The 15,729-nt window shown below is 43.9% G+C and overlaps 2 protein-coding genes across 5 annotated transcripts in view; one reads left to right on the forward strand and one right to left on the reverse strand.

Annotated features, from left to right (window-relative positions):
* The window catches only part of CDKL2 (cyclin dependent kinase like 2), a 37,947-nt gene extending 35,839 nt beyond the window's left edge, over positions 1–2,108 (reverse strand). For 2 of the 4 annotated variants that reach the window (XR_005859663.1, XM_046941083.1), the window contains exon 1: positions 1,970–2,108. Coding sequence is in view for 1 of the 4 variants with exons in the window: in XM_046941082.1 (XP_046797038.1) it covers positions 1,970–2,038 (69 nt within the window). In the remaining 3 variants the exon portion in view is untranslated. The remainder of the gene's footprint in view (positions 1–1,969) is intronic. The other 2 variants (XR_005859662.1, XM_046941082.1) reach the window with 1 other exon arrangement.
* SH2D4A (SH2 domain containing 4A) lies at positions 1,995–15,504 on the forward strand. Its single transcript, XM_420452.8, has 9 exons — positions 1,995–2,282; positions 3,083–3,242; positions 3,893–4,052; positions 6,557–6,622; positions 7,001–7,139; positions 9,614–9,830; positions 10,805–10,935; positions 11,396–11,616; positions 13,141–15,504. The coding sequence occupies exons 1-9, from the start codon at positions 2,108–2,110 to the stop codon at positions 13,231–13,233; spliced, it is 1,362 nt and encodes a 453-aa protein (XP_420452.1). The 5' UTR covers positions 1,995–2,107; the 3' UTR covers positions 13,234–15,504.
* The last annotated feature ends 225 nt before the right edge of the window (positions 15,505–15,729 follow it).

Raw genomic sequence — 15,729 nt, forward strand, 5'->3', positions numbered from 1 at the left:
TTACCTAAAATCAGAGCAACATCAAGTACCCTCTGAAGACAGAGCTTTATTGAAACCCCAAACTTTGCACACTCCAAATTGTACTTAGCTGAAATGGTCTTTTAAAAACAAACAAACCAAAACTGAAAGCTTAAGGGTTCCACTTCGGGTACTTTCTAAGGGTACTTTCCGACACTGATCTGTTTGCAAAAAGCTTCTCTTCTGGATACTGCTAAGGAGCAGGAGGCAGTGAAGCTTCAACAGCAGTCCCTCAGTTTTACAGTTTAACACTGTTCAGGTTTCCTGAGGGATCAGGGACTGCTCACCAATACCCTCCCCATCAAAACTATTCCTCTACAGCTGTTGTCTCTATGGCTCTTGCACAGCCCAAGTTCCTTTCTTTAGCTGCTGATCTGGAACAATTCCCACTGACTGACTGGCTGCAAAAGCTTGCTTGATGCTGGCATGGGGGTAAGATGGGAAGAGGTAGAACGCTACTACACAGGAACAAATACAGCAAATACCGTCCTGCTGGCTGGACTTTATAGACGCTATCGTTTTGCTGCTCCATTTCAACTAATTAAATGCACTGCATTCACACTCCTTTGGAAAACTTCAGTGTTACATTTCTGTGCCACCTCCTTCTCTACTCTTTTATTCTTTTAATTAAAAATAAAAAATAAAAAAAATCAGATTGCAAGCAGTCATGCTCTGAAGCTGAAGGTGCTCCCAGCACCTTTTCTTTTCCTGAGTCAGCCCAAAATGGAGGTCTCTGGGGATCTAGTCCCCTTAATTAATTTCACTCCCAGATTTAATACATAGTGCTGCTTCACCCTGGTATAGGTCATTCTGTTATTTGTGTTCTTTGCACCTCTAAATTACTGTCCCGTCAACCACCTTCCTCCTACCTACTGTGCTACATTGTGTGTGCTTGTTCCTGAGACTCCCAGCATTTGTGTAGAAGCACATGAATAATCCTGCTAGGTTTTTCTTTCCCTCCTCCTCCCACAGCAATACCAGAGTTGTACAACAGTGTCACTGCACGTGCTGTCAACCAGCCTCCTGGCACCCCTGAGATTATCCAGATAAGATATAGAAAATAGTTTCAAGGTCCTTAGTCCACATTTTTATTTCTCCACTCCCCAGCCAGCAGTGCTGCTGTAAGACCTCTCACAATTTGTTCAGAAAAAAAGATCCCTGTTGTAGTTGTAAATATTTGGGCACCAAGCATAGCTATGTAGGTGTTAAGTACATTGCATGCACCAGACGTGACCAGGCATCCTGAGCAAGAATACGAGCACTGCTTCTCCCTGTCTGCTTCATCCTGTCAGATGGGGATGTGCTGTGTCAGGCTCACCATGGGGGAAAGGTGCCTCAGCAAGAAATGTCAGACAAGGAGCTTTCTCAAGCTCATGAGCTGCTGAGATCTAAGTCGTTTGGCTTTGAAGAAACCAGCTGTGCTGCTTGCACTCCCTTGCCTTGCTGTGATGTTGCCTTTGAAGGATGGGAGCACCCCCAAAATACCAACCAGGCAACTCCTGCTCCTACCTCAGATGCAGTGCCTAAAGCCCTCCCAGTCTTTCCTCGGTAAACTGAGGCCGGCCAGACTTGTTAACATCACACCGCCCCATCTCAAAGTTTTCCTTTTCAAAGGAGGAGCCGTCTACTCACAGGTTCATTGATTCTCTGCCTAGCAGGAATGTTTGTTCAGGCACGGACAAGCCACACCTCTGATGACTGTAACAGGCAGAGCTCTCTCTGTTTTGATAGTCTATCAGCTGGGTTTATCAAGATATATAAACAAAACCTCCCCTTTTCAGAACTTCCCTCACTTCTGGCCAGCTGTCCCTGCAGAACGTGCGGGGGCTGTGTCTGAGCTGAGCTCACCTGTTATTTCAAGAAATTTTAATAGCAGGTTTTAAGCTACTTATTTACTTTTTTGGTCTGTGCAGGAAGTCTGAGCTAAAAAAAAAAATAGAAGTATAATTACCCTGGCACGCCTGCATTCCTGCTCCAGGCTCAGGAGGGAAGGGAGTCTTTCTTGTCGGCGCAGGCACATTCAAGCCAGGAAGAGAATCGGATCCCTGGAGATCATTGCCACCAACGCGCGTAACTGAAACCCGCAGCCATGCTGAAACAGATATTATCGGAGATGTACATCGATCCTGACCTGCTGGCAGAACTCAGTGAGGAGCAGAAGCAGATCCTCTTCTTCAAGATGAGGCAGGAGCAGATCAGACGGTGGAAAGAAAGAGAAGCTGCTGCAGACAAGGTTTCAGCAAAGAAGCCACTGCCAAAAAAAGGTAAGAGCTTCCTGCTCTGGCCCAGATCTGACCAAGTCCACTGTGCCCTGGAAATGGGAGGTAATGCGACTCTAGAGCAATTTCTTCTCCCCAGGACACATCGTAATTGCATTTCCAAACTGTAATTAAGCCCACCTCCGATAGGGTAGTTTTGGCCTGGCACACAATGATTTTATTCTCTGGCTCAGATGCTCTGTCCTTATCCAAGTTTCTAAAATTCCCTTCCTGAGAAGGCATGGCTTACTTCCCCCCCAGAGCAAGAGATTCATCTCATCCCCCACTCAATGGGGGACTCTGAATCTATCTATAAAATAACCTTGGACTTGAACACCTCTCCTAGGGTGTCAGCAACATACGGGAGTTTGGCAAGTGCTTTTACCTGGGCTGAGGCATCAGATTAGCGCCTTTAAACCTTAAGTCCCCTTGTCTTTGTTAGGATTACATAGCACGCTCTCTTCTAGGACTGCAGCACTGTTCTCTCAGCTCTTTCCCACGTGCTCCATTTACAGATAGCTCACCCCTCAGCAGTCTCTGGACCAGGGGGTTGGGGAAGGCAGTGGCAAGGAATTGGAGAGAGAAAGGAAACAGTGTCATCCCTTGCCTGCAAAATATTTTTGACCTTCACTGACCTGGCTGCAGTACCATGAAATGAAATGGGAGGTGTGTCCTGTGTCCCAACTGATCTTTTCCCATGTACCGCTGCTTTTGGAAGGGTACAGCCAACAGCAGCAGCCAAGGGATGCAGGTCCTGCAGACAGCTGCTGAGCAAACTGTTTTCAAAAAAGCCACTTCTTTTCCAGCCAGCACGAAGTCAGTACAATGGAAGCTAGGTGCCGACAACGATGTCTGGGTGTGGGTGATGGGTGAGCATCCTTCAGATAAATCGTATGCAGCCATCTGTGAAGAGATCCAGGCACAAAGGGCAAAGCGGTTAGCAAGTGAGCAAGGCAAGGAGACCAGGTAAGCACCCTTCACTTGGAGGACTTGGGGGGGTGGACAGAGAAGAAAAGGCATTCCTAGAAAGTGGAGGCTGGACTTTTTTCCTGGGACTCTCTCCTCTGCTCTGTAAATTTTCGTCCTCATGAGGAAGCAAGCAGACAAGTCCAGCATTGCCACAGGGAAGTAACACTAAGCTCTTAGTAAAACCGCCTTTCTTTCCTTCGATTCAAACCTTGGGGCTGGGCTGGGTGCGGTCATCACTGTCATTCTACTTGTAGACTAAAGGCACAGGCTTTCTGCAGGTACACATAATGCCAGCAGAGACCAGCTCCAGCTTGGGGCCTGCCCCAGCTCCTCAGTCTCCCAGGATATCCCTGCCTGCAGTTACTTCAGCATATCACAGGAAATGGTAACTGTTTCTGCAGCAGGACACGTGTTTGGATTGTACTGATTCACCAACAGGTGCCTGCCTGCCTACAGCAGGCCAACAGTTACTCACGATGAGTAACTGATTTAATTATTCCATCTACCTGATTTGGAGATACGATAGCTGCATGCAGGCACACTGCTCCATCACAGCACTACTTTGCTCATGTGTAATTTCCTGTCAGATGTTTACAGAGCAGAGAGTCGCTCCCTGGTATTCCTAAGAACTGTCCCTTGTGTTTCAGAGAGACAGACTGTGCTGTAACACAGTCTCTGCAACCACAGCCAGAAGTCCTGGGTGAGACAGAAGTTCAGGGAAAAAATAAAAACACTGTAGAGGAACAGAAAGAAGAGGCGAGAAAAAACACTGCTGGTACAATTGGGAAAAGCCAGGAGCTCAAAAAGGTAGTTTTCCCCTTTTTTGCATACTAATCATAATCATTTGCTTTGAGATCTAGGAAGTGCAGCAAATCCTCGTTGCTATAGATAGAAACTTGAGAGAAAAGCCAGCTGACTGTTCAGGTTTTTCTTCTGTACTTCCAGGACAAGCCATACTGCTACATCCTTCCTTAGGACTTAGAAGGCCCAAGTGCTATTGTTAGCTGGGACAGATCTGCTCTGCAACACTAGACAAGTTACTCTCAGTTCCTTTGCTTCCATTCTCCATGGATAAAGTGAGAGCCACAGAACTTTCTTTCCTGCTCTGTGGCAGTTTGGATTGCTTTTCAGACAAGACCAGGGTGCCCATCCCAGGATCTACACATGCAAAGTCATGGCCCTCAGATAAATCATCTACATTTACAGAAGATGTGATGAATGTAGTTCTACCAGCATTCTCTAACATACATATCTTCAAGTCCCCTCTTGTTGTCCTTTTTTTTTGTCTTCTAGAAGAGATCAGAGTTTAGAAACTTGACAGTATAGGACAACTCCAAAAGCAGTAGCTACAGTGACAGCATCTCCACCTTTACTGAGGTGTTTCATTACAGAAATATTTTTCTCCAGTGATAAATATATTTGTGCTGTTTAACTAGCTACAAAAAGCCATTTACAGAGAACTGAGATAAAAGAAAAGTAATTATATTAGCTACCAATGCAATCAATGTTGAACAGAAGAGTCCTGCCAATTCAATGGGAGAAGTCCCATCTCATTCTGTGAGTTTTCATTCCGCCTTTCGCTGCTAACTTCTGTGGGTGTATATTCCTCTATTACACAGCCATGCCAGATTTCAGCATAAAAGCATTATAACTGAAGGCTGGGTTTGGGCTAAACGCCTCTCCCACTGCTGCCATTTTACTGCAGGAAATTTGGTGGCTGAGTGGCTGCCTCCTTTATCAGATGGTTCTGAATCACACAAGGTTTTTCTCAGCACTGTTTGCTGAAGTTGAGCAACTACGTGGGAGGTCATTTTCCCCCCTCCCTTTTTTAAAGAAAGCTATTAGTCAGAATTAACAAAAACCCAACGCCGAGTCAGCCAACTAAAAATCCCACTACCGAAGATGCAAAACCCTTTCAAACTTTTGCAAATGGGAACAGAGGGGTTTTGCATATTTTACGTTCTGTTTTCTGTCACTGTATTATAAATAAGTAATTTTCCCAGATTTCTGATGTTTTTGCTAGTCAAAGGGAGGATACAGACTGCAGAGCCAAGTGTTGCATTTTGTAAGCATGGAGAGGAAGGGGAGCTTTCTCTCACCTCCCTTGTTACATTGCTTTTTCTGTACCTGAGGATCTGAGCACTGTTTGCTGCAGGGGCTATGGGGGTTGATCTAAGAAAACAAGCTGTTTCACTCAAGTTTTATGTTCTTAGTTCTCTGTTTAGGAGATGGAAATTGGAAACTCAGGTTCATATTAAATATTAGCCCAACAGGTGATGGAGAAAGCAAAGCATGTCCTTGGTAAGCAGTGTAGTACAGCTAACTTATTACTCATTGTTTGACCCAGGCTGCCTCCCACAGCACAGGGAGGTGAGTGGGTGTTTGCTCAAAGACAAGCCTCACCTTTTCCTAAAAAGACAGGTCTCAGCTGCCAGCATAGCCAGACTAGTTTTAGGAAAGAGAAAACACGAGACACATAGCTAGTTGGGTCAGTCTGACAGGCAGTGGTTGGCAGCAGTCAGCCACAACAGCAACTGAGCAAAGGCAGGTGAAGAGTCAGGGGTGTCAGGAATTGTCCCAAGTCTGTCTAGATTGTTAGAATCATAGAATAAGCTCTAGATGGCAGGTTCTGCTGGGGCTTGATTTATGGAGATGGAAAGAAGGTAAGCTCCCCTTCTTTCGGCTCCCTGGGACCACTTGTGAGTATCACTTAGCAAATCTAGGCAGACTTGGGACAATTCCTGACACCCCTGACTCTTTTTCCTGTGGCAGATCTGATTTAATATGATGAAAAAAAACTATTTTTGTCAGAGAAAGCTGGCAAAATTTGTTAACATATAAGTCACATTACTCCTTCTGCACTGAACTCCTAGAGTCCAGCCACTTGCATATGCAGGAGATTAGACTGAGGTGTACCTCAAGTTGCAGGCACAAGTGAGATTTGCTCTGGAAATGCTTTACTGGTGCATATCTCCAAGGGTAAAGCACTCCCGAGATTCTTGTGCTCTACCTGTGGGGACAGTGAAAAGGAGAGGGTAGCTGCTTCTTGGCATCACCTCTGAAAATGCAGAATGTTCCTGCCTGCATTATTGGACTCGCCAAGGAAAGCTCTGAGAAAAGAGCAGTCTGCAAAGCACAAAGAATGGCACGTCCACACAAAGAGCATTCCAGGCTATGGTAGCCCAGCACTGCTATGTCGTACCCACAATCTCCACCTGCAGTCATCCAGGTTTTTGTCAAGGGCACGTTCCCAAAAAGAATAAAGGTACAATTTCTGCATTTATTTCTCACCGCTCTTTTCCTCTGCCCAGAGGGAAGCCCGGGATGTTCACCAGATGCTGGCAGACTGCCAGATGAGGAAGGGTGGCTTCTCACAGGTAAGTTGCAACCTAGGACGTTCTTGACTTTGTGTCAGACCCAGACATTATCTTTAAGTACCAGTCAGCCTCAGAGACTCATGCGAGTCAAGGAAGTTCACCTCTTGGCCCAGTTCTGCCCAGTACTGCCATATTCTTCTAGTATGGTGTTAGCAAGCCAGCCTGGCAGACTGGGGAATAGCACGGGAAGATGTTCCACATTATTTCTGTTCTGCCCTTCTTTCTCTGTCGTAACCTGCAGTAAAGGAAGAGGTTCTGCATGTTGAAATCAAAGGGATTCACAACTGACAATGGAGCCCCTAGTTTTTCAAAACTAGCTGAAAAGCAGGGCTAAAACTAGCCTGGGACAAAGCACTTAACATACCATTTCTTTCATAGATGAAGGGAGGACACGGGAGAAATTCAGGAGAAGAGACTACAGTCCCGCTGAAGGCAATACCACAAAGCCACACATGCTCAGAGAGCCAGAAGATGCTGCAGAAATCTGATGAGAATGAGCCGGAATGGCAAGAATCCTGTAAGATCTTAGGATGATCTTTTGTAAGATTTTTTCCTATCAGGCTTGAGAAATCTTAGGGCTCTGCGTGGTCATCTCAGTCATTTCCCTGCAAAACTGGAACTCAGTATTTCTTGGTTAGTAGGTGGAGAGTACTGTCAAGAATTACAGAGCTGCATTATCAGAAACTTTTCTGAGTCCACACAGCATTGAAACTAGAGCTGGGCAGTGAAATGGCAAATTTATCCCACAGAAAATTCTCCACTTGTAAACATTTCCCATTTTCAGTCTTTCCTATATTTCGATTAAAGAGCTTTTGTTTTTAATTGAAGGCTGATAGATTTAAATATTAAACAACAATGTCAAGCAGAATGAGTCCTGCTGGCATTTGACAGCCCTTAGGTACCATATGAAAATAATAACAGATGGGATCCACATGAGTGTAGCCAGGGTAATTCATTTTAAACTAGAAGTAGGCCTTTGGCAGAAATTGGCAGTAAACGTTGCTTGTGTGGAAAAGAATAACAGGTAGTGAGGACAAACTAAAAAAGGTAATTTCAAAAGCACCTGGTTCATAGCAAACTCCTTTCACTGTGTGAAACTTTTCAAACTTCAGAAATGAGTGTGGAGGGCTTTTGCTACTCAATAAAATTCAGTTCTGCGCAGATCAGCGCAAGCCCAGGGTAAGGCTCCTTCTTGCACAATAGAACTGTATTGTGGAAAGACAAGCTGACCTGAGACCTTGGAAATAATATGAAACGTGAAAGAAAGATATTGCATGAAACACAAACAAGGGGCCACTCCAAATCTCCCTGCTTCCTACCTTCCATTCCTTGAGGTTGGACTTGATGATCTTGAAGGTCTTTTCCAACCTAAGCAATTCTGTGATTCCCTGCAAGGCACAGTCCTCTCATCTGCTTCCCTTTCACGCAATAAAATCTCATTGATCCAGAGCCCCACTGCACCTTCTAATGTAAAGTATCCAAACAACTGGATCAAAAATGAAAAAAAGTATGAGACTTACAGTAACATCTATCACTGCTGCCAAGTATGTCCTGAACTCTCTACTTAAGTTGCTACAACCACTACATTTCCTTCTAGGATCTCTCATAGTAACCACATACCTCAAAGGTGATTTTTCAGCATAGCTGGAGTTAAAAAGATATTTCAACTTGATTCCTTTTGAGGGAATCTTGCTGTGCAGCTTTCTCAGAGACTGGAATAAAGGGTCACAAGCTTAGTACACAGAAAATATTGAAAAGTTCTGCTCCTCACGTCTTCCTTTCCTGGAGAGGAGGAAAATTGAAGGCAAACTTGACGCTTTTTTTTCCTAGCTTCTCCCCTACTGTTCAGTAGATGGCAATGCTGTACTATCATTTGTCTCCGTTTCAGGCCAAGGCTTTTGTTTTTCTAATTAAAAAATTGAATTTGTTTACAAAAGCACAGAAAGCACTAGCCTAGCTCAGGCTGGAGAGCTGGTTACTCAGAAAAAAAACAAACAAAATAATATCCAGCCAAGTTCTCTACCCCACAGAACAGTTACAGCAACACTCCCTTCTCTTTGCAATGCCCTGCAGGATTTTCAAATCCTTTGGAGGATTCATTTGTGGTCATTTCAGCAGTTTTTCTGCCTTCCCAGTCTCCTGGAAATAGAAACAGAAGTTTTTGTTCATGTATTGCTGTGGCTTTTCCAACGTTATTTCACCACATCCAGTGTAAGATCTCTCTTCCTCCTGATTTTTATCAAAATTACAAGGACTGAGGCAAAATTCCTGTCTCAGTGCACACATTAAATGAAAGGCTGAACGGCCCCTTGCTTCTCCCATCCTCCTTTCTCCCACCCTCTCCAGCCTTTCAAGAAAGACATAATGGTACCATTTGCAATTGAGTAGGGACTTTAATTTGACAAAGTAATTGTGCTTTTTTTTTCCCCATTTCATTCCTAAAGTCTATGGGTCAGCTGAAAACATTTTCTTATCTGATGGAATAACTGTTCCTTCTTGCTCAGGTCTCTGCTCACACAAAAGGCATCACAGAAATTTATGTCTGAACCGAGAGAGTCACATGAAACAAAACCAAGTTGTTTCTAAGTACAAAAATAGAACCCAGATTTTTAACTGCTGAAGGAATAAGAACTGGGCTCTTTTAAATATTAGTGGTGGGAGAGAGGTGACAAATGTCCTCGCAGATAAGTGCATCTTTCATACAGAGGCCAGAGTAGCTGAGCCACTCAAGGCTTGCAAGGAAGATAAATGACTTCCAATACACGCAACATAAGATGCCTGCTTGAAAATAGAGGAGGGGAAGCATCTTAGTTCTAAAACTCCCTCCCTCCACGGTAACACCGTTTGTGCCTAGTGCTGGGACACAGAGAGAACATAAATGCTCTGAAACACGTTATTGCTCAGCTCCAGCAAGCAGAGAGATGGCTAAGCAGCAGCAAGCTCAAAACTTGCCTGCTTGTTTGCTCCTGTATGACTGCTTTTCTGTTCCAGTGCGGAAATCCAAGGCAGCGGATGAGAAGAGACGCTCTCTCGCACGGCAGGCCAGAGATGACTACAGGAGGCTTTCACTGCAGGGAGCCCACAGAGGGAAGCAGGCAGACATATCCAAGAATGCCACAGCAGGAGATCGGCGACCGCTCCAATACCCTCCTCTCCCACCCAAGCCTAAACTTCTACCTCCTGCGATGGCAAATGGCAGAGCAGTTAGGTGAGAATAATGTGCACTGTTGAAGAGAGGGGAAAGGGGATGAGATTCTTCTGGTTGAGATGAGGAATGACTGTTCTCTTCATGTACAGGAAACACTCCACTGGGAAAAATAAGAAGGCTAAACTATATTCCAGCATAGGGTATGAAGACTGTGGTAGAGCTGTTGATAAGGAGTGATAAGGTATATTTGTTCACCCCTGGAGATTAACTATCAAATTGGGATTCTCACTGATATTACTGTCCACTAAAATAAGCTCCCACACCAGAAACTCCATTTCAGTGACATCCACATAGTTCTGTTCAGTCTTCTAGTGATTTTCAGTGACTTCAGTCCACCTAATCTACCATTTCTCCTCAGACAAGGCTAGCATCTGTCATGTTGTAACATAAAAGGACAGGTGGTGGCCTACTGAAAAGGAATCCATCTCCACAGGAAATATTGGAAATTCAGGTTTGGGCCACTAAAAAGAAAGACAATGGCACATCTACTGAGTACCAGTGTCATCAAAGTTGCATTGTGTGTTTTTGCCCTACTAATAGAAATGCCACCAAATCGTCAGAGCTGCTAACCAAGCATGCCTTCAGGTTCAACACCTCAACCATCTCAGCTGCTCCTGGCCACCATTCTCTTGGCCCTGCCTTTCTTAGCCTCCTTCCCAAATACCCAACCTCCCAGTTACACTGAGCTTGTAGAGGTACAAGGCACTTTTCCCACAGTCAAGTCCTCTTTTTTGCCATGTGTGAAAGTCAGATTCAGTGACAAGTTTACATAACAGAACATCCTAAGCCTAGAGTATGTAGTATATCCTCTTTGCTAGGTGTCTGCTGAAAACCATACAATTTTGCTCATAGCTGCATTACTGTAAGCCTTCTGTTTAGGGTTGTTCCTAACACACTGAACAAAAAGCAATTCTTATCAGAATCTAAAAGCTGTCACTTGAACTTGATACACAAATCACTGTCTTTTGTTACAGGAAAGAAGGAATCCAGAGAACAATATCCAATTCAGCTGAAGAAAGCATCATCAGGTGGTTCAAAGAGGAGCAATTCCCTCTTCGAGCTGGCTATCAGAAAACCACAGACACGATAGCACCTTGGTTTCATGGTGAGTCCTGAGCGCTTTTGCCCCAACCAGACCTATTAAGGAGTTGTTTCTACTAACAGGGCTACTAGAACAGGCTGATCCCGGGAACATTTTGAAGGTAGCTAGCTAAGTTTTCCATTTTTAATACGTACAATAGTTTGAATTTCTCTAATTGTGACAAAGATCAAGGTAAGGTCTTAGAGTGGAAACCAGATCTTCTCAGCTTCTCATAGTTAGTTGATAACAAGCCTAATATGCTGGATGTAGAACAGTTAGCACAAAGCACAGTTAGCATGACACCGTGGTCTCCTACCAGCGATGGCAGTATCTTTCTTGGACTAGTGGGCAAGAAAACACGCAGGGGATAAAAGCACTGTGAATTAGTCTTAGAATGGTAAAGAGGGTTTCTTGGGAGAATTGCTCCATCTGCTCCTGTGCAAATGCTTTTCTCACTTCAGTTCTGTGTTGTGGCTTTGAACAGGTATCCTAACCTCTAGAAAAGCAGAGGAGCTTCTGAGTAAAACAGTGCCGGGGAGCTTTCTGGTCCGGGTCAGTGAGAAAATCAAAGGCTATGTGCTTTCCTATCGGTCTGCAGAGGGATGTAAACACTTCCTTATTGATGCCTCCAGTGATTCCTACAGCTTCCTTGGAGTGGACCAGCTACAACATTCAACACTGGCTGACCTTGTTGACTACCACAAGGTGAAAGTCTAGCAATGCACTCATTAACCATATTTTATGTATTTGCCTCAGGGCATTTCAAAATAAGAAGGATCAGGTTCAGTTGTTATAATGTAGTTAACTAGTCCCATTTTAGCTACTACTGAGTATTCTATGTGATGTTCCAGAAGGGTATGTGAGCCCAGTGGGGACAACCAAATACACCTCAGATGCCTTAGACCTGAATTGCTCCCCCTCAAGTGGGCAGAACACCTTGTACAGGGCTCAAGTTACTATACGTTATTTAGCAGAACTGCTGACAAGGCAATAGGTGACAGCATTTGGACTTTTTTACGATTTTCTCTGTGGTTGTGACTTGTATTGTACTTGTCCCAGCAAGTACAATAAATAGAAAATAGTTCACCTCCAACTTTAGAAAGAAAGACAACAAGGTATATTTATACTTTCAAAGCAGGCAAGGTATGATATGGAGCAAAGGTAGCAAATAATGGAAGGGAAGGAAGAAGGCTGTCAAGTCCTTACAACAACACTAAGTATTTGCTAGCACTGACTGCAGTTGCATAGGCTCCAAGGTCCAGATTGTGCTTTCATATACTGTAAGATCTGTTCAGCAACGGGACAACCATTTTGCCAAAAGGTTCACATAAAATTTATGTTTCTTTTAAGTAAGTGCCTAGCATAATGTAGACATGATTAAACTAAACTGGTTGATGAAGGCTCATTTGAGATGTGAAACTATCTGGGCTACTTCAACCTACTTCTTGCGTAGGTTTCACAGTCCAGGCTGAATCTGTTGAAAGCAGGAGCTAGACAACTTACTGGCACCAGTGCTGGAAGATTTAAAGCCTGGCTGTGGGTGTCTGTATTAAAGATAGAGTCACACCCACAGTCTGCAAAGAATCTTATATACTCTACTGCACTACAGCAGATGTGTGTGGGAGCAGGGCGAACCTACCTGGCTAAAGTGCTCCAGTGGGTTCTGCTCATCACCCACTGGGTGACCATGAAAGAAGGCAAGTTCCCACCATGCATCTATTGCTAGGATTGAGAACAGGATGCAAAACAGAAACACGGTTTCCAGGGAATTGTCATTAGAAACAGGCTTGCTAAAGCAGAAGGCACATGTTCACTGCAGGATCCACTCCCATCCCTCTCACAAACACAACTTCCACTTGTGGGCACCCCACCTGCAGTAGTGCAACTGCAGTAAGCTTGCAGTCCTCCTAACTTGCACGCCACACAAATCCTCACTCCAGAAATTCCTAGGCAGGACATCAGTTCACACTGGAGAAGCTGCTTACAAGATAAGCACAGCTGTTTCCAAGACCTCCCAGGATCATGTCACTGGATTACCACACCAAGCACAGATGTTTTCTTGAAGGCAGAAGCCAGCCATGCAGATCTACTTCCTGAATTCCCAGGGCTCTGAGACATATAACACAGTAAGATTAATAGGTTCACACAGTAACGGAGTAGCAATATATTGTGACATTCCAGGTATACTGGCCTCTTTGAAAAGTGTTTAATTGTACTCTCTGTCAACAGGATGAACCCATCACTTCTATGGGAAAGGAGCTGTTGCTTTATCCATGCGGTCAAGAGGACCATGAACCAGATTACACCTGCCTCTTCGAGTGAACCTCCCAGTCTCATTGCGTAGCCCCGTGCTGTTTTCATCAAGACTGGATTTCAAACTGGAAGCTGCTGATGCTTACCTGAAACTTGCCATAAGTGCCTCTATTTCAAATCCTTCACAACAAAGCAGTGGGAGAATAAGCGCTGTCATGGGCTTGTTGTTTCAACGGAGTTAAGGGATGCATCAGCCCAGCAAGCCACAAAACACCCAGATACATCATGCACGTTGTGGATTAGATGAAGTATCAGTTGAACAGAGATTTCTGCAGATTTCCTCAGGGATATCTATGTTCAAGCTGCGTTTTGCTCCTGAATGCAAGGTTGCCTCCTGTCTGGGAAACAGATCGGTACCTAAAATTGAATGAGATCATAGCTTCCTGAAGGCACCAAACAACTTGGAGAAGTAAATCAGTCTTGACAGTAATTTGTTTAATGTGAAACTTAATGTTGTAAAATGCTGTGCCCTTGGAATCAAGGATGTTCAAGTAAAACATCCAAGCACACCCTTGGTGCCTTTCAGTGAAATGTGTTCTCTGAAGAGAGATTTTTATGAAAAACGCAGTTTAAAAATTCCTTTAGCCTCTGACTATAGACCCTCAGTTTTTAACCTGTATCTGAATCCCACACTGGCCTTTCTGCATAGAGGGGGATTAACCTTTTGCAAGGGAGTGGAGAAGGGATGCAGGAATTTGTTAGAAAGAAGCACATTCACAGAGCCTAAACAGCATAAGAAATAGGGCCTGTATCAGTATTAGTACAGTTTACGGGAGTGTTTGCCAGTAAATAATGCTGTTTTTCAGAACAGAGCTATTTATTACAAGTTGTGTCCAGATTATTGGGATGCAGATGGTGTGAACCGTATTACAGAACTTTTTCTTCCAAAAAAACGTTCTCTCTTTGTATCTGTTACTCTGCTCTTACAACACACAATTCAGAATATTGAGGAAGAAGCTAAACAGAATCACATAAATTAGTCCTCAATCAGGTTGCTTCAATTTGAATTGTTTCATGTGAGAAACTGTACAACTTGGGATTGTTGTGCAAGTCTGCTAACACCAATCTTTTGTTAGAGATGTGACTGTCAAAGAGTGAGCAAGTAGTCAGTTGTTTACCTGTCCCCTTCCTTCAGCTGGATCAGGGATACCCTGCTTAACAGAAGCAGTTAAAAGCTTCAGTCTTACATTGACCAGTATTTTGCAGAACACAGATTAGAAGAAATTCTTATAATCATGTGGTCTTAAAATTGACAATCATGCTGATAGGTGGTTTCCACAGAGAGCATAATCTGCACTCCAGCTGCAGCATGTTTAAATAACTAGAGATAAAAGCCTTAATGTAAATTGGGATTCTGAAAGTTGAGATTCTGAAAGTAACAACAGAAATGGGACAAAAGATTTAAGGAACTTCTTGAGCATTATATCACATATATGAAATAGATATTTTCAACATAATCCTTCCCTCTTCTGAACTGCTTCTTTTGAGAAACCAAAATTAAGTCAGAGATTCACAGCACTAGAGAAAAGTATACCTTCTCATGTTCTCAGGTGAAGAGTACGGCATAGCAGTTGTCCTGCTGGAGACAAATCATACAGTACTTTGTGTAAGTATGAGCTAGTAAAAATCAGACAAAGTCTCCTTTAAAAGGCAGTCTGAGAAACAGGCTGTTAGCTTGCAGAATTAATGTGCAGGTTGACCTGGCACTGACACAGCAGGACCTCACAAACACGACCAACTGTGTCTCTAATATCCATAATGGGCCTCTTCAGTGTTTGGTCTGCTGTCTAGTGGCTGCCTTTGTATTATTACTACTTATTTGCAAGTTACCCTGAGAATGAGCGGAGCAAGGAAGAATTGGGGATGCTGGTTTTACTCATATTGTGGACTTTCTCTACAGACTTTCTTTCTTCAAAGGATGCTGTGCAAGTATTACAAGGGTAATAACATTTGTAAACTACTTGCTGGAACAATTATGACAGCTGGAAGGACGTGTCAATTTGTTTTGTCAAAGGCCTTCATTCCTTTAGCCAGAACATGCAGAAGTCCTCAAAAAGTAAACTCAGAAGTCCCACTGTGGCCTCTCCAAATATGGATAGTGAGCTGTATTCTCTCCCCAGCTAAGACCCTGTTAAAGCTGCCATTCTGAGAAAGATCACAAGCTGTCTGTTTCTAGGGCAAGGAAGGTCAAGAGCTGCCTAAGAAAAGCCACACTTATGTTGGATGTTCATATAATCAGCAGGAAAGACCGCCACTTGTCTGTACAAGTGTGGGTAATAACAGCTTCTCTCTCTCTTTCTTCCATATCAGTACAGTCTCCACCCTTAGGCAAGGCCTACCAGACTTCTGCTGTGACTAGACGACTAGACTTTCCTGTGGATCTCACTGGGGTGGCCAATGACTATGGGCTGGTGCTCTCCTCACTGATTCAATCCCACCTTTCACCAAACTAGGTACTGCAGCCAAGAGACAGGAAGTGCATAGACAATATTACTCCTGGCATCT

The sequence above is a fragment of the Gallus gallus genome, chromosome 4 (assembly GCF_016699485.2).
Source record: "Gallus gallus isolate bGalGal1 chromosome 4, bGalGal1.mat.broiler.GRCg7b, whole genome shotgun sequence".
Classification (NCBI taxonomy): Eukaryota; Metazoa; Chordata; class Aves; order Galliformes; family Phasianidae; genus Gallus; species Gallus gallus.

Coding starts and splice junctions, on each gene's coding strand:
- SH2D4A (XM_420452.8), top strand. CDS start 2,108: ATGCTGAAACAGATATTATCGGAGATGTACATCGATCCTGACCTGCTG. Junction 6,623..7,000: donor GGAAGGGTGGCTTCTCACAG/GTAAGTTGCAAC, acceptor TTTCTTTCATAG/ATGAAGGGAGGACACGGGAG. Junction 11,617..13,140: donor ACCTTGTTGACTACCACAAG/GTGAAAGTCTAG, acceptor CTCTGTCAACAG/GATGAACCCATCACTTCTAT.